Below are 16823 nucleotides of genomic sequence, written 5' to 3' on the forward strand. Positions count from 1 at the left end.
TAAGAATTCCATGCCAGATTTTGATTTCAGGGGCTCGTTCCTTTTGCGATTTGGGGTGGGTCTCTGGGAAGCAGTGCAGGGAGAGAGACGCCCGTGTCCTGCCCACTGCACCCAGGAGGCTTCCCCCCCCCCCAGCTGTGAATGCAGCGAGCCCTCTGTGGTGGTGCTTCTGTGCGGGAGGTTGCTGGTCCCACTGGGAAGGAAACCTGCCTTTGAGAGGAGGAGGAGGCAGCTCTGCTACAGTGGCTTGATCCATGAGTGCAGAACTGGGACGGCCCTGTTGTGCTGCAAAGGCGTTTCCCAAGTATGGAAGATGTCGGTCCATGGTAAGAGGTCCCACTTCCGTGCCCTTTGAGCCTTCTCTGGCATAAGGGAAGGGGCTCCTTTCAGAGCCTGGCCCAGGCCGGTCACCCAGCTAGTACAGTCCAAGAGGGTCCATGAAATCCCAATAGACCAAGGGCAGTGGCAGGAGCCTGGCCTTGACTCCGCGCATCATGGTCACCTGCGGACAGGGCAGCAGCCAGTGCCTCCAAGCACACCATTTGCAAACAGGCTGAAAAAGGCAGAGAGACGTCAGCCATGGAGGACCTGGCCTGCATACAAAACAACAGCCACTTGTATTATTCATGCCCTGCCACTCCACCACTCCCCACTCCCCACGGTGCTGAAAGAGGGCTGGTGTGCGCATGCACTGGGGCTGCATCAAGGGATGGGAGTTGGGGGTGCTGGGAAAAGCTTGTGCCTTTTCCTCCTGCCTGAGGCCCTTGACTGCCATGCACTGGCTGGACTGGACCCCCTCCACCAGTTGCAGACTTAAAGGTTAAACATGGGCTCCACTCTGTTCAGAGGGGCTGAGGCTGAAGGGGGAAGCAGGTGGGCAACGGATACCGAGAGCTGCTTAAAATACCAGCCATTTTGGTTTCAGTCAGCTGCTGAAACTGGAAATATTCTGCATTCCCCATTTCTAAATAGAAGAGCCTTCTGGTAACTTCTTTGGCTAGACTCCTGGGTGGGTGGGAGGGAGGGAGGGAGGGAGGGTGGCTCTGCTCAGGAGCTGCCCCTTCTGCTCTGACTTGGCATGGCTCCTTTGGGTGCTCTTTGCCCCCAGGTGCCCCAATGCCATCAGCCCAGGGAAGGCCCAGCACACTTGTCCTAGAGACTGCCCTAAAGCGATACCTTTATGGCCGACCGTCCACCTGGCTCAGGTGGGCACCTGCATGTTGAGGGCTCTGCTTCCTCCCACCACTGGCGGACCTTCTGGAAGGAGTGGAGATCCCAGCCGGGGCTTCAGCTGAATGCCTTCGGTCTCCTCGGCTGGACTCAGTGGGCTGCTTCCCTGTAATGGGGCAAAGTGGGCAGCATTGGCATGAAGAACCCCCCCCCCTGACCACCCTGTGTTCTGGGAGAAGGAGTAAGGAAGACTCGAACCCAAAGCAAGCAAGGGCCACTTGAACGCTGTCCTCTGGCCCTCTCTACCCTGGAGGCTGAGGCATGTCTGAGCCAGCCCCCAGCCCCCCAGCCCCCACCCCCGCCAGCAATACCTCGCTGGGTGATGCTGCGCTTGGTTCTCCTGGGACTTTCCAAGCCCAGAAATGCAGCCGCTTCCAGCAGTGGTGGGCGTGGCGTTGGCGATTCTGGTGGCAGCAGCAGCATTGGGCTGGGCGCTCTGCTGTCAAACTCGCTGAGCAGTTTCCCTTTGGGGTGTGAGAGTGTAGAGAGACCGAAGGGGTTAACTTCTCAGCCTGCCCACTTCCCAGCACTTCTATCCACACAGCAGCCAGCTTTTCCCCAGCCTCTCCCACCCCCCCTAACCCTGGGCCAGAGTCTTGGGAGGAGGCAAGCGAGGGCCTGTTTCTCCCATGAAAAATGGGAGGGCAACCCTCTAACTCTGGGGACAAACTTGGAGGTGCCATTGTCTCATAAGGGAGCCCCCTGCCAAGATGATGGTGAGCAGAGCAGGACTTGGGCCTGGGCCCGATCCACCTACTCCGCAGAAGCCTCTTGAAAAGGGGACAAAGGAGAGCACCAAGTGCCTGGTGGTCACTATCCTGCAAAGAAGCAACCAGGGCTGTTATAAAGGGAGGGGGGTGAGTCTGGGTCCTTTCTAGGCCTGTGACTCTGCCAAGGAGGGCCAGAATCCAGCAGAAGAGGCTGCTGAACCTGAGCTGGCTGTGTCTCACCTGTAGGGCTGCCTTTGGTCTCTGGGGTGGTCTTCTCTCCAGCACCTGACAGCCTGGGGGGGGGGAGGAAGGGCAGATGGCACTTTGATCTGCTTCTCCAGGCACCTTCCCCATCCTCTGGCTTCTTGCGGACGGCTGGTCCTGTGGACCTTGTCAGCCTCGCTCCTCCTTGCCCGTCTCCTCCCTCCATTGGAGCCACCATGAGGCAAAAGGTTCCCTGGCCTTGCCTGGAGAAGCTGCCTGCACCCATCCCTCTGCCCCCCTTGCTCCCTTCCACAGGCACCCCCACCACACATGGTGCTCAGACCTCGGTGCCACCAGCGTCCCCACTTTTCCCCGGACACTCCCCTTTCTGTTGGCCAAGGTGTTCTTTGGCGCCCGAGGGCACCACCCACCTGCCTGCCTCGTGACTCACCTCCGCTTCACTGACAGCTTCTGCAAAACCACCCGGTATGTTTTTGCAAAGTGCACCAGGATGGGGTCTGGGCTGGACTCAATCTCCTGGAAAACTAGAGCAAAGCAGGTGTGCTGGTCACAAGGCGGTTCCAACAAGGCCTGGCTGCCACCAATCGCATTGATACTGCTCACCCTGGCTAGGATTGCAGTCCTATAGAAACCCATGGAAAGTCTCGGCCTCACGAAGCCCTCGCTCTGGACACAGCCCTGGGAGCAGGAGCAGCACCAGCCACAGGAGAAGCCCTTCCACAACCCTGACGGTGGCCTCTTGGTTGCACAGGGAGGCAGAGGCTGCTTGATCCCCCCTGCCTCCCTCCACTGGAGCTTTCACGGCAGATCTATGGGGCTGGGCACTGAGGGTGCCCATCTTGACTGTCTCAGCTGCTACTGAGGTCTTGTGGTTGCCCCTGTCTGGCTCTTGGGGGCAGGAGGCAGAGCCCTGGCCACCTAACCCCAAACCTTTCCTTCCCCCGGAGATGGAGACGGGGTGGGGGGCATCAGATGCTGCCGCCCTGCAGCCCCACCATCCTCTGACCCAGAGGATGGGAGCTGTGAGCCCAACAACATCTAAGGCATTTCTAAGCCGTTGGACTTTTAAAAGTCCCTCAATCACATGAAAAAAGACAAGATAAAGATAATAAAGCAGAAACACATCGTCATACCAACCAGTGAAACAGAGAGAAGCACCACTGCAGGAACAACAGGGTCAAATCTGACGGGTCAGGGAGAGGCGGGACACACAAGAGAGAGGCCTCCACGAGACGCCAGAAGCAATGGGTTGTTTCATGCCTGGTGCACAAAGCGGAAGGGCACCCTTACCTTTGCTCAGGTAGACAATGTCCTCCTGCTCAAGGTTTTTTGACAGCTCAGAGCTGTAGTAGTTGAGAGTGTGACCTACACAAAAAGGAACACAAGGAGACGGTTTGGGCTTCTTCTCCAAGGACTGCTCAAGACTGCTGGTTTGCAAGCGGAGAGAGCTACAAGCCCCACCCCCCCCTACAAGTCTGAAGGCACCATTTCAAAAGCAAAGGCTTGTTCATCCTTGTGCAGCTCATTCACAGAATCCTATATAATAATTTCCAAGTTGTCCCTGCGTCCAAGCTGTCCCGTGTGTCCCTGGGTCACTGCGCATGTCCCCCAGGGACACAGGGATTGGACAGCAGAGACTGGACACACACGCGCACGCGCTCTCCCCCCCCCCACCTACCGTTTCCCTGCGGCCGCCAACCGCTGATCCCAGCCGGACTGAGCGTTGGCGGGGGGGGGGGAGAGCGCGCGCGTGTGTGTCCAGCAATGTCTCCTTCCTGTCACTTCCCGTTTCCCGGCGGCGGCGGACCAAGGGGACCCCGTTTCCCGTAGGCGACGGGGAAAGCCTGGCCGCCCTTGAGGAGCCCGGCGCCTCGCGGACAACCCTCCTTGTCTCCTTGCTGTCGGCGGCTGCGGGAGAGGTACGGAGGAGTAGAAAGCAGCGCTTTCTCCTCCTCGGTTCCTGTCCCCCTGCCGCCAACAGCAAGGACAGGTCCCAGGGTTCGGAGAAGCGCTTGCGCAAGCGCTTCTCCGAACCCTGGGATGTCTCCTTGCTGTCGGTGGCTGCGGGAGAGGTACGGAGGAGGAGAAAGCAGCGCTTTCTCCTCCTCAGTTCCTGTCCCCCTGCCGCCAACAGCAAGGAGAGGTCCCAGGGTTCGGAGAAGCGCTTGCGCAAGCGCTTCTCCGAACCCTGGGATGTCTCCTTGCTGTCGGTGGCTGCGGGAGAGGTACGGAGGAGGAGAAAGCAGCGCTTTCTCCTCCTCGGTTCCTGTCCCCCTGCCGCCGACAGCAAGGACAGGTCCCAGGGTTCGGAGAAGCGCTGCGCAAGCGCTTCTCCGAACCCCAGGATGTTCTAGCGCCCGTTATTGAACGGGCTGAAATACACTAGTAAGGCAATAAACATTGGGAAAGGGGTCTCAGAAAGAGGGGAGGCCATGTCAGGCCCCCAGTGGTTGCCTCCTGGGCTCCTTACTGGCTAGGCTGTCACCCCCAGGGATGCACCAGCACACATCCTGCGGGGAGTCCTGCACACTGCATTGTGCTCCCTTTCTTCAGCCACAAAATAACGTCAAATAGTGAAGGCACTTGGGCATCCGGTGCATTGGCAGAAGAGCTGGCTCCTCTGCTCTCTGCTTACCTGTGAATCGGGCGGCTGCATGACTTATTTCCACCTGGGGGTGATGGAGGTATCCCAAGGCCTGGGATATGAAAACGTGGATGTCATCGTGGTGGTTCCTCATCTGCAGAGACAGAAAAGGCTGCCATGGATTGCGGAGGCCGCTTTGATCCCTCCTCGATTTTGAGTCTGTTCCTACAGGCAAGTAATCTGCCCTCTGATCCTCGGGCAAAGGGGGATATATACATTTAATAAAGAATGATTATTAACAAGCCGTTGCTACGCAACCAAGGCAGAAACGCAACAAGGGCCTTTTCAGGATGCACCCCCTTGGTGCTGCAGCCACAGCTGTCAGGTGCACCTTTAGGGAGGCTGGCCAGCCATTTGCAGGCACGGGGCAAGCAGAGACTCCCACTGGGCTCCCAAGCAAGCAGCTCTTCTCTCTCCCTGGTGAGAGGCAGCGCTGGTCCTACAGCAAGACACAAGGGAAGCCCTGGCCCTGCAGATGCATGCTGCTGAACTACAACTCCCATCAGCCCCACCAAACATGGCCAATGCCAAAGAGGATGGGAACTGTAGTTCAGCAGCATCTCGAAGGCCAGTGGTCCCCCACACCAGTCCCAAAATCTGTGCCAGAGATACTCTGGTGCGGCTGTGTCCTTGAATTGGCCTCCTAATCCGGACTTAACCCCCCCTTGCTGGGGCCAGAGGCTCCCCACTCCCAGTTGCCTGCCTTGTCCAAGTGTCCTTTGATGATGATGATGGTGATTGATTAGAATTTATATACTGCCCTATACCCGGAGGTCTCAGGGCAGTTCACAGAAAAGATCAACATAAATATATATATAATTAAAATAAAAAACAACCCAATAACACCCCCCCAAAAAAGGTGTACAGTATAATGAAGGCACCAGGAGAACTTCCCTGGGGAGAGCATTCCACAGGTGGGGAGACACTGCAGAGAAGGCCCTGCTCTCATAACTGAAGTGGGGAAGCTTGGAAATCAAACAGATAAATGACGGGCTGATATTTACAGCAGAGCCACACCTGACAGCAGGGGTGCCAACGTCAATAAAATGGGGGGGGGGCAGGAAAGCCCCACACTGCATAATCAATCACATGATGTGGTGCACCCAAACCATTTGAATGGCAATGCCCATTAACTTTGGGAAGGCCCAGCCCCCTAGGGGGGTGAAGACCCCTTGGCCCCTAGGAGTTGGTTCCTTTGCCCAACAGCACAGCTTGCCAAGCTCTTAATCTGGAAACCTCCTGATATCTTGGCAGGAGCACCTGTGGGCAGGGCAGTCTCGAGCAGGTCAGGCGCCCTGGCGCTGAGGGTCAGAGATCACTCCGGCGCCCCCTCCGGGTGCAGCATGGTTTACGTGCGGCTTCGCCGTGCAGCGCCCAGCCTACCGGCCCGGCGCCCTGACACACCACACCACCGGGGCTCTACCTAGAGCCGGCCCTGCCTGTGGGAAAGGAAGGATCCTGTTCCTCTCCTGTGTTTGTCCTCTGCAGGAAAAAGAGCAGCTGCCCTCCAGCCCAAAGCTGTGCATCTCCTTCACTCACAGCAGCAGAAGACTGTGGCTCTGGACATGGCCGCACTGGGGGAAGCTTCAGAGACATCATCAGGGAGGAAATAAAAAAAAAGGCTGGGAAGCTGAGAGGGGGCTGCTGAACATGATGGGTGAAAAATTATGGAGGGTGAGAAAAATGTGGCCAGATGAAGTGGCTTTGGGGGCATGGAGGCCATGAATGCCAATAATTTTGTATCTATCGCTGAAAAACCAAACCTCAGACTCGGCGCCCCACTGACCAGGTATTTCCACACATTCACCACGCAGTTCCGGGAGTCATCCCAAGCCAGGCTCCGGAACATCAGCTTCAGGTGGGCCCACCCAAGGAAGACCCCGCAGTGCAGGAGGGTCAATTTGCAGCTCTGCAAGCAGAGGGAAAGCCATGGGGGTCACCCAGGGAGGAGGAGAGGCAGCTCCAGGGGAAGGCTCCCCCCACTTTGCCAGCAGCCAGTATCTCCTTCCCTCTCTGCTCCCCTCCCTGTTGCCTGCCCAGATTCAGGCTGGTTGGTCAGGAGAGCTGCTAGGAAGAAAGAGCACTAGCTCACCATGGCCAAGACATCAGCCCAGGACTGTCTACAGCTCTCTGTGAGGTTTCAGGTAGTGGCATTAGCAGAAACTGCTAAACGTCTTAAATTAAAGCTTAATAGGAGTTTCCCATTGTCAGAGGCTCGCTGCTCTGCATCGCCCTCTGGTGTCACATTTTAATACTGCATTATTAAATGACAAGTGTGGTTCAAGGGGAGCAGTTTTCCAAAAGCTGCCTTTCAGAGAGTCAGGTCATCAAGTCTGCCTAGCTCAGTGCTGCCCACACTGACTGGCAGCAATGGCTCCCCTGGCTCCAGGCAGGAGTCTTGCTCAGTCTTCCCTGCAGATGCTGCCAGGCAAAGCATCTTCTGCATGCAAAGCAGGTGTCCACGGCCCCCAAGCGCTGGCCTTGCCAGTGTGCTGGGCTTGCGGATCTGATGTAGGGGCTGGGCTCCCTCCCTCGGGGGCACGGAGGCTACTTGCCATGGCTACTGTGCCGTCTCGGTCCTTCAGGTGAAGCAGCAGAGAAAGGAGGCTGTAGAGGACTTCCTTCCTCAGGAGAGGCTTGTCTGCTTCTTTGGCCTTCATCACCAGCTGCCCAAACAGGGAGATGGCTGCTACACGGACGGGGCTTCGCTCCTGGGAGGGGAGATACCAAGGTGGACAAGAGGCACCCAGTGTGACACAGTGTGGGGATGCAGGAAGGTGGGTCTGGGGGGGCACTGGGTGACAGGTGCTTCTTGCCCCCCAGCTCTTGGGGGCACTGTGCCTTCTCCAAGACTGTTTAACTGGAAGCCACTGGGATCGGGGCAGAGGAGAAATGCATTTGGGCTTGTACCTGAAGCCAAATCAATCAAATTCACACTTTCTAAAGCAATGTGAGAGCAGAACCTTCCTTTGAAGTTCACATGTATTCAAATTTTGTGATACAATTCTCCAACCAATGTTTTCAAAATGCATATTTGGGCAAAAGTATGCACAAAAATGAAGATATTAGTGAAAACAACATTTCTCAAAAAGTTTTGAACCCACCCAGGGACTCAGGGCAAAGCGTCTCTGCCTCCACGCTCCCTTCTCCACCCTCAACTAGGTGTCTAAGCACCAGCAAAGGCCAGTGGCCAGGGGAGAAGAGGCAGGCTCACCCCCTCCCTGGAGGCCAGGGGCCCTCATGGCTGATGCTGCCCCTCAAGGCTCTGGCTGCCTGGCCTTTGCAAACATCCTCCTTCCTCAAACATCCCCTACTCACATCTTCGAAAAAGGAGCGCACGTTCAGGGCCAGGTCCATGGAGAGGGGCCCGATCCCCTGGCCGTCCATCTCATAGATGGCAGTCATTATGTCCTGCAGGCCCTGCAGGATGTCTTGTTCCCGGCCACTGAAGACAGAGCCAATCAGGGTGGGCAGCTCCTCACGGAGAACCTTGACCTGAGGGGGGGAAGAGAGGGGGGATGGTGCTTTTGCAAATCTTGCTGAGGCAGCCTCCCAACATGCTTCCTCTCCCACCCCAGCTTTGTCCTGACCAGAAGTACTTATTGCCTTGGCAGAGCACCAAGATGCAGGCGGGGAGGAGAGCCAGCAAAGGCAGGGAGACCCCCACCCACCAGGGGCTGGGTGAGGCTGCAAGCAAAGGCTTTGAAGGAGCAGAGGAGGTTTTTTGGGGAGTCCTGCTGACTCCGTATCTGAGAGGGTTTTCCTGGCTAAAAGCTGAACCACCCTATGCCCCCAGTGTCTGCTGCGGCTGCGCTGGCAAGAGGCTGGCAGGACACCAGCTGCTCCTTCTCCCTGGTGCTTGTTCAGGATCTCCCTTTGGTCCTTCAGCTTGGGGGTCTGGGGGGGGCAAAGGGGCTGGAACTGCTTGGCCTCCCCCTCTCGGAAGAGGCTACCTCCCCCCTCCCTCTCTCAAGGAGGCTGTGTCCCAGAGGGACACCTGAGCTGAGCACAAGGGGCTCAAATGGAAGCCCTGTTGTGGGGGGCAGAGCACGAGGCCACTCTCCAGCCCCTGGGGCCCTCCAAGCTCCAGCTGCTTCCTGGGACCCCCCTCACCTTCCCCGGCTGGAAGACGAAGCTGCTGAGCCCCTTCAGGCACAGCTCCTTGATGACGGGGTTGGTGGCTGCTGATCCTTCCTCCAGGTGGTCTCGGAGGCTGAACCGGTTCATCATCTTGACAGCGGATGAGCTTTTGAGGAACTGAGGGGCAGGAGGGAAGGCTGAGCAGAAGGACCCCCAAGCCCTGATGGGAACCCCCCCCCCCCAGAGAGGCCAAGAGGCAGCCTGAGAGGAGGCGAGAAATGACTCAGTGAAGCCCCTCAGACTTGCCCTGGGCTCCAGGGGCGTCCTTGCTGGAAACCCCTTTCCCCAGCCCTCTGCTTGCCCTGATCACTCAGGGCTTCTGAGGAGTGGAAGGAAGAAGCCAGCTGGCAGCTGCCCCTCTGACCCCCTGGCACTGCCTCACCTCGATGACGAGAGCCAGCGCAGTCATCTTTTTCATCTCGTCCTCCTCGCTGTTGAGGATGAGCGCCGCTTCCCCAAAGATGCCGGGGATCTGGGGGCTGTCGCACTCGGTCATGGCCCTGCTCAGGCAACAAGTGGGGAAGGCAGGATGTCTGGGGAGGGCCAAAGTGGGGAGGAGGAGCAAAGGCAGCGGAGAAGGGGAGCCAGGGAGCCAAGGGGGACCGCCGCCCCCCAGGAAAGAGGGCTGGGAAGAGCTGCCTGGCAGGGTTTCCTCTCACCTGGCCATTAGGCGGGTGCCTTGCAAGAAGCGATTGGGGGTGCTCAGCACCATCCATCCCTGCTGGAACTCGATGCAGGCATAGACGGCCCAGTCTCCAGCCACAGAGAAGAGGTTCTTCATGATCTCTATTGAAGTTCTGCAAGGGACCACCAGGAGTCAGTTTTCCCCAGAACACCCCCAACTCTCCTCCCGCTGGCTCTGTGATGAGGTGCCTCAGGCAGCAGGGGCTGAGGGGAGGGCACTGCGAGGGCCACACTAGCCTTCAGCCCTTCAGTGCCATGGGAGGACTTTCACCAGCACTGGAGTGAGATTCGCCTGCCAACCCAACGGGCTTCTGTATGTGCCCGGGGGAAGGTGCCACCTTGCCCAAGTTCACCTCATGCAGCAAAACGTCTTGAGAGCCAGCTCTGCTGCCCCATTTCTGACGCCTCCTTCAGGGGCCAGTGAACTCCACCAGTGCCACTCCTGCCTGCGGCTCCCAAGTCCAAAGGAAGAGGCTTCTTCCCATTTTTAGGAGATGCTGCATTTAGCAACGACTTGCGAACGTGGACTCAAAGGCCCCTCCTTCCCCGCTTGCCTCACGAAGAGCCCCCGACCCACTTGTTGCATCGGCTCTTTCCTGCCTGCTGGACGGGGCGGCCTCCATGGAGCAGGCAGAAGGACATCCTGTCATGCACACAGGCGCCCCTGCCTGCATTTGCCCCCCCCGGCAGTTCTTCCTGCTGCAGGGCAAGACCCTCCCTGCCCCCCTGCAACAGATGCACACCGCTTCCTGCTGGGGACCAGCCTGGTCCACCTTCCCACACGGATCCTGTCAGGTACCTCTGGAAGCTGAGGGCACTGGTGTTTTCTTTGAGGAGGATTTCCTGCCTGACTTTCAAAGAGTCGGGCAAGTCCAGCTGCATCACATACAGGACCTGCTTGAGCAAGGGGATGAACAACTGCAGGTGCATCTCTGCCAAGGCCTTGCGGTATCCTGGGATTTGGAAGGTCTCATAGATGACGTTCATGGCCTGAAGAAGAGGAGCACCGGGCGCTTGTCCTCACTGGGCCTCTGCACCCAGCAGCTTATTCTTCTGGGATATGCCCTGTCCCCCCAAGGCCATTCATGCCAATGTGCCAGTGCTCACCCCCAAGAGAGAGGGAGGGGCCCTCTGCCTAGAGAAGACCAACTTCCCACCCGCCAGCCAGTGGGACACAGCCAGGCCAGGCCCCCATTACTCACAGCCAGAGACATGGTGGCACTTTCTTCGTTGCTCTCCAGGGGATCCTTGACCTGAAGGTGCTTCAGCAGGAGCTGCAAGACTTGGATGGCCACCTGGGGGCCAGAAGCCATCACTGCCCAGAGCTCGTTGGCGTGCCTGTGAAGTCAGCCCCACGGGATGCAGGATTAGTCAGCAGCTTCCCCTGGGAGGAGCAGCAGCAGCAGCAGCGAGCAAAGCATGGCTGGGGGGGGGGCAGCCTAGCCACGGTTACCCAGAGAATCAAGCAGCCTACCTGTTGACAGGTATTGAGAAGGATAGGCAGCTTTGCATCACTTCCTCCATGTGGTAAGGGACCATGAAGGCCAAAGCCCTCAGCACCACCTTCCGGGTCCAGCAGGAGTGCTGGCGCTGCTGCAGACACAGGTAGATGGCACCAACAATGTCTTTCACCTGGGAGAAGAGAAGTGCTGAAGGTGGCCCAAAAGAGCTTTCACCTGTGAAGTGTGGCACAAGCCCAGGTGCCCCTTGGGCTCTCAGGGGAGGAGTCACCCCAAGGCTCCTCATTCTGGCCAGCGCTAGAGATGTTTGGGGGCAAATGCTCTTCGGTCCATGTGGGACCTGGACACACACACACTCCCTTTTTTGCTTTTGGGTCTCAGTGGGGTTCATCATTTGCAAAGCGGAGGCAGCGCCAGCTCCTTAGTTGGGGTCACTGAGCCAGCAGGAGGCTCCCAGGCTGAGCGACTCTTCTGACCATGAGCTCCAGGCTATCTAAAAGGGGGTATCCCCTCACGCAAACCTGACTGAGCTTTCAGGTCTCCAGGGGAGGTCCTTCTCTCGGTCCCACCACCCTCCCTGGCATGCTTGGTGGGGAGGCAGGACAGGGCCTTCTTGGTGGTTGCGGCTCCCAGGCCATTTTGGAACTCGTTCTCCAGAGAAGCCAGACTGGCTCCCTCCTTGTTGTGCTTCTGCCGGCAGGTGAAGACCTTCTTGTTCCAACAGGCTTTGGGGGACTGACTGCTTTTAATGAAAGGGCTGGTGCCATGCTGCTCTTATTGTAATTACAGTGCTGGACCCTGAGATCCAGCACCGAGGGCCTTCTGGCGGTTCCCTCATTGCGAGAAGTGAGGTTACAGGGAACCAGACAGAGGGCCTTCTCGGTAGTGGCACCCGCCCTGTGGAACACCCTCCCAGCAGATGTCAAGGCAATAAGTAACTATTTTACTTTTAGAAGACAACTGAAGGTGGCCCTGTTTAGGGAAGTTTTTAATGTTTCATGCTGTACTGTTTTTAATATTCGGTTGGAAACCGCCCAGGGTGGCTGGGGAAACGCAGCCAGATGGGCGGGGTATAAATAATAAATTATTATTGTTATAAAATTATTATTATTACTTGTATGGTTTTAAAATACTTTATATATGCATAGAATTTTACTTCTATCAGTTCTCATTCTGATGCCTGATTTTTCTATATTTTTAGCTGTTCTTGGTTATATCTGCAAGCTGCCTTGAGTCCCATCGGGGGAAAAGGTGAGGTATAAAGAAATCAATACTGATAGTCATAATCACCCTTTCCACCTTCATTGCGTGGTTCTTCAGAATGGCATTGAGCACTTCCTCTGCAGCCTTTAGCAGCTCAGCGTTGGAGCCTCTCAGATTATCCAGAGCGGAGAGCAGAAAGCTTGTCAGCTGAGACGGGAAAAGGTGGTCCTCACAGTGCTGCAAAGAGCAGGGGGAGAGTAAAAGGTAAAAAGGACCCACCAGGCACCCTCCTTGTCTCTGGAAGCATACTGGATTCAACCCCAGCAGCATCTCCAGGTGAGAGAACAAGGGAGTAGCAAATGGAAGCTCACAGGACAGACCACAGTAAGCCTGAGGGAGCGCAATGCCCAGCCTGGCATAAAGGCCACCTCTTTTAGGAGCAAACAGCTCATCATGGACACCTTTTCCTTGCCACCCTTTGCTCTCATTTTAAACATCCCATTAAAAAAGTAAAAAAATTCCTTCAGTAGCACCTTAAAGACCAACTAAGTTTATATTTTGGTATGAGCTTTCGTGTGCATGCACACTTCTTCAGATACACATTAAAAAAGTGTAATTGTTCCCTTTTTAAAAGCCTAGACCCACTTCCCCTTGGGAAGGCAGTGAGAGGAGTATGGCTGCTCTGCAGGTACGAGGCTGTGTGAGCAGAGGTGGACTTAGGGGAGCACTGCCGCTGGGTGAAGAGCCTTGGGGGTGCTGCAGGAGAATGAAAGGCAAGAAGTGGTGTGGGGAGCCTAATGTTGGTGTCACACAGGTCCATGACTGGTGGAAGATGCTGGGTGGTTGTCCACATAGTCAGAAGGACCAAGCAGAACATTCTTGTTCTGGGCAAATTTTGGTCAGGCTGGAATATTATTATATCAGAGATCATAGTCCAGAAAAGCTGGGGGTGCCCTGCCCACCAGCTGCTCCACGTGAACCCCTACCCTGACCCTCACAAGGACAAAATGATGCTTTTAACTGGCTGCAGGCAAGTGCCGGGCCCCTCTCCCCACATCCCCACCAAGGATCCATGCCATTGGGGTGGGGCTGGCATGGGGTTCAGCTGGAGCCCATCACAGAGGCCCAATAGGGCTGGAGCCTGTGTGGGGCACTTGGGACCTTGTTAGGCTGTTTCCATTGCCAAGAGTGAGGGGCAGGGCACCTGCAGGGCACCCTCTGAACCTGGCTTGTGGCGTTGGGTCCTCCCTCCCTCCTGTAGATCAGAGATCAGGTCCAATGTTTTTGTGGTCTTTAATCCTGGCTTTGCACCCCTACTGTCACCACCATGGCCCACTCTCATGGCTCCACAGGGGGTGGCATGGGTTTGTGTGTCTGTGCCGGGTCCACTCATGGTGGGTGCCAACACACACTTTCTAGGGCTGGGGGAATTGTCTGGGTGACACACGGAACTGGAGTCTGAACCCAGCCGCCAGAGCTGAGCTCTCTGTCCCTCCGTGCGCAAGGGGACTGGTCCCCCTACCATGGCCATGTGCCAGCTGCTCTCCGGAATCAGAAAAGAAAAGCCGTCCTCTTCTTGGGACCTGGAGTACCTCCTCACTGACCACCTCATCCTCTTCTGCTTGCTCTTCTTCAGCACTGTTGAAGGAGTAAGGGAAATGGAGGAGACCCCTTTGGGCAGCAGACTTCAGCATTTGCCAGAAGCTGCATATGGAAGGTGCCAGGCAGGCACACCCTTGCGGGGAGGGAGCTCCACAATTTAGGGGCCACCACACAGAACACCCTCTCCCAGGCCAAACCTCCAGCTTCTGCAGGTGGAGAGTCATTTAGTGCTCTAAACACCAATGTAAAGGTGGATTGGACCCAACTGATGGCCTTTAAGAAACCAGCCTGACACGGCTGACACCCCCTCAGCCCCTGCAGGTACGAAGGGCAACTGGGGCCTCTGGCTCACTCACTATCTGGGCACAGCAGCAAAGAATCACAGAAGTGTAGCGTTGGAAGTAATGTCCAGGGTTATCTAGCCAAGCCACCTGCAATTCAGGAACCACAGCTAAACAGGTGTGGTGGCGGCAGCAGATCCCCCATGTCTTACCTTGCCGACGCAGCAGGACCTCATAGAGGCAACTGACTCCTTGCACCGCAAAAGAACTGATACGCTGCACCGGATCATTGCACAGAGCAATCAGGACAGCCGTCAGATGAGCCAAGTTGCAGAATTCCCCTGAGAACTGATTTACAGAAGGGAAGGGAAGGGAAGGGGCTGCTGACCAGGCGCCCTCTGGGCTTCAGGGTGGCGCTGCCTGCTGTTGTGCATGGACTGGGATGCCCACTGTGGCGACCCAACCGCCACAGGACACATGTCTGGAAGCAGCTTGGGCAGGATCAATGTCACGCGTGCTCAGGAGCAATGCCAGGGGAGTCTGAGTGTGTCTGCTTGAGGGGAGCATAGACCTCCCCCCTCCACAAACCCATGCAGAGTCCAAAGAGGCCTTCATGGATTCTACCAACGCCCTGAGTCGTCATCATCATCATCATCACCACCATCATCATCACCATCTTATTAATTCAAATTATAAACCACCCTTTATCCAAAGATCCCAGGGCAGTGTACAATATGAAGAACTTAATTTACACACAATAAAAAACACAATACAGAGCATAATAATACACAGCATGATAATAAAATAATCATAATAGCCCCCACCCACATGTAACAGGCCACAGATTGCTTAATGGCGAAGGCCTGGGTAAAGAGGACATGTAAAGACATGCAATGATAGCGCCAGGTGAGCTTCTCTGGGGGGAGCCTTCCACAGTTGGGGAGCCAGCACAGAGAAGCCTGGGCCAACTCTCCAGAACACCCAAAGTGGTGGAAGTTGGTCTGGATGCTGTAGCCACCGCTGTGGAAACATCTTTTGCAATTCCCCACTGAAGGGGGGGCAGAAGAGTCCTTAGGCCACGCAGGGCTGGAGCAAACAGCCTAGCACCACCCTGGGCCTCTTTTCCTCCCTAGGGTGCCAAGGTTTCCTCCGCCCCTCTCTGCCAGGCACTGCGATGGGCTCCAGGGGGCACCATGCCATATGTGGACAAAAGGGGCAGCGAGGAGGGGGCTCAGCTGCCCCAGGGCTGTCCCTGCTGGGCTTCTGGCTGGGAGCGCATGAGGAAGAAAGGCCTATTCTGGGCCCAAGGAGACTTTGCAGATACTCACGTCTGAGTGGAAATGTGTAGCAACGAATTTCAAGAGCTTCATGGCTGTCTCCACGGCATTCTCTCGCACATGGTTGACTCTTGCCTTCATCCAGGGCTCCATAAGCTGGAAGACAAAGGGGAAACTCAGGAAATGTGTCCTGGCTGAAGTCTGGGACTGAAGTTGAGGGTTGCAGGCAGCGCTTCTCTTCCGTCAGATTTTGCAGAATTAGCAGGACCAATAATTGGGTGGGTGTTTGTTCCTGTTAGCATATTAGCAGTCATATCTGCATCTTAGAAAACAAATGATTTATGTCACTAAACATGTCTCTGAACATCCCCTGCCCCTTTCAGAGATGTGCTTGGCATCCTGTGATGTCTGGCCTAAGTGGAGAGAGGCTGAGAACTACGAGAGGAGCCAGCGCTTGGCAAAGGCACCAGAGCTCCTTCCGCTGTCCCTTCCCTCGCTGCACACCCACAGCATTGGTGCCCAGGGAGACGGGCAGGTGAGGGGCTCTGGCACCAGCTCCCATGCTGAGGAGCACACCAAGGATCATGCTGCTCGTCTCCCCACCTTTGTATTCCTTTGCATTCAGTCATACCTCCATCATGTGCTCCAGCTCACTTGGGCGGCGGTTTTCCAGCAGCAGGGCCTGCAACATCTCTTCAAAGCTGTTGATGGTCTGGAAGTAGAGCCCCTGGAGCAGAAAGAGGCAGCTGCCATTAACCTTGCACAGCCCAACAGGAAAGAGGCCTGGGGGCTCTCACTCTCTCTGTGTGTGATCTACCTACCTACATACCTACCTACCCCTTGCTAAGAGTTTGTGGGGCGCAAGACATCCTAAATCCCTGGATACAATAACAGAATGAATCAAGCTTGGGGGAGTTGAACTGTTCCAACTGCGGCTCCATGCCACCCACAGAGCAGCCATATCGAGACCCTTCTGCACGGAGAAAGAGTTTCTTATTTCACTAATGGGGACTGGAGCAGTTTTGTGTGCTGTGGTCTTGGTGGCAGATGGGCGGGTGGGGAGGGGGGGAGATGCAGTGGGGCAGACGGATGTTTGGGGAAGGGCTGGACAGCTCCCCATGTTTCCTGTCCTGCACCCATGAGGATCCCTTGAAATGAAGATGGATCCAGGTTCCGGTTTCCGCCTGCAGGAATGGCGGACCTGTTTTCCATCTCTCTGACCTTCGTAAGGAATTTGGCGGTTGCTAGGGGAGTAAATGGCAACCCCCTACCCTCTCCGGGGGTTACGGAGAGGGGCCGCTGGCCCGCGATGCCCCCAGACCCACTCCGACTGTTTTTGGAGTGGGGGGAGCTTGGGCTGAGCACTT

The 16823-nt window shown here is 56.4% G+C and overlaps 1 protein-coding gene across 1 annotated transcript in view; it reads right to left on the reverse strand.

Annotated features, from left to right (window-relative positions):
* Positions 1-414: 414 nt before the first annotated feature.
* The window catches only part of LOC118095515 (maestro heat-like repeat family member 5), a 36099-nt gene continuing 19690 nt past the window's right edge, over positions 415-16823 (reverse strand). Inside the window, exons 13-33 of the mRNA XM_088657190.1 lie at positions 16088-16183; positions 15508-15612; positions 14392-14527; positions 13819-13934; positions 12384-12533; positions 11108-11265; positions 10836-10971; positions 10433-10623; positions 9609-9746; positions 9332-9449; positions 8923-9066; positions 8128-8304; positions 7365-7520; positions 6596-6718; positions 4801-4903; positions 3456-3530; positions 2596-2689; positions 2181-2233; positions 1542-1694; positions 1177-1336; positions 415-553 (exon numbers count right to left, since the gene is read on the reverse strand). Of these exons, the coding sequence (XP_088513316.1) occupies positions 1179-1336; positions 1542-1694; positions 2181-2233; positions 2596-2689; positions 3456-3530; positions 4801-4903; positions 6596-6718; positions 7365-7520; positions 8128-8304; positions 8923-9066; positions 9332-9449; positions 9609-9746; positions 10433-10623; positions 10836-10971; positions 11108-11265; positions 12384-12533; positions 13819-13934; positions 14392-14527; positions 15508-15612; positions 16088-16183 (2580 nt within the window). The 3' untranslated portion in view covers positions 415-553; positions 1177-1178. The remainder of the gene's footprint in view (positions 554-1176; positions 1337-1541; positions 1695-2180; positions 2234-2595; positions 2690-3455; positions 3531-4800; positions 4904-6595; positions 6719-7364; positions 7521-8127; positions 8305-8922; positions 9067-9331; positions 9450-9608; positions 9747-10432; positions 10624-10835; positions 10972-11107; positions 11266-12383; positions 12534-13818; positions 13935-14391; positions 14528-15507; positions 15613-16087; positions 16184-16823) is intronic.

Source organism: Zootoca vivipara, chromosome Z1, assembly GCF_965207765.1.
Source record: "Zootoca vivipara chromosome Z1, rZooViv2.hap1.1, whole genome shotgun sequence".
Lineage (NCBI taxonomy): Eukaryota > Metazoa > Chordata > Lepidosauria > Squamata > Lacertidae > Zootoca > Zootoca vivipara.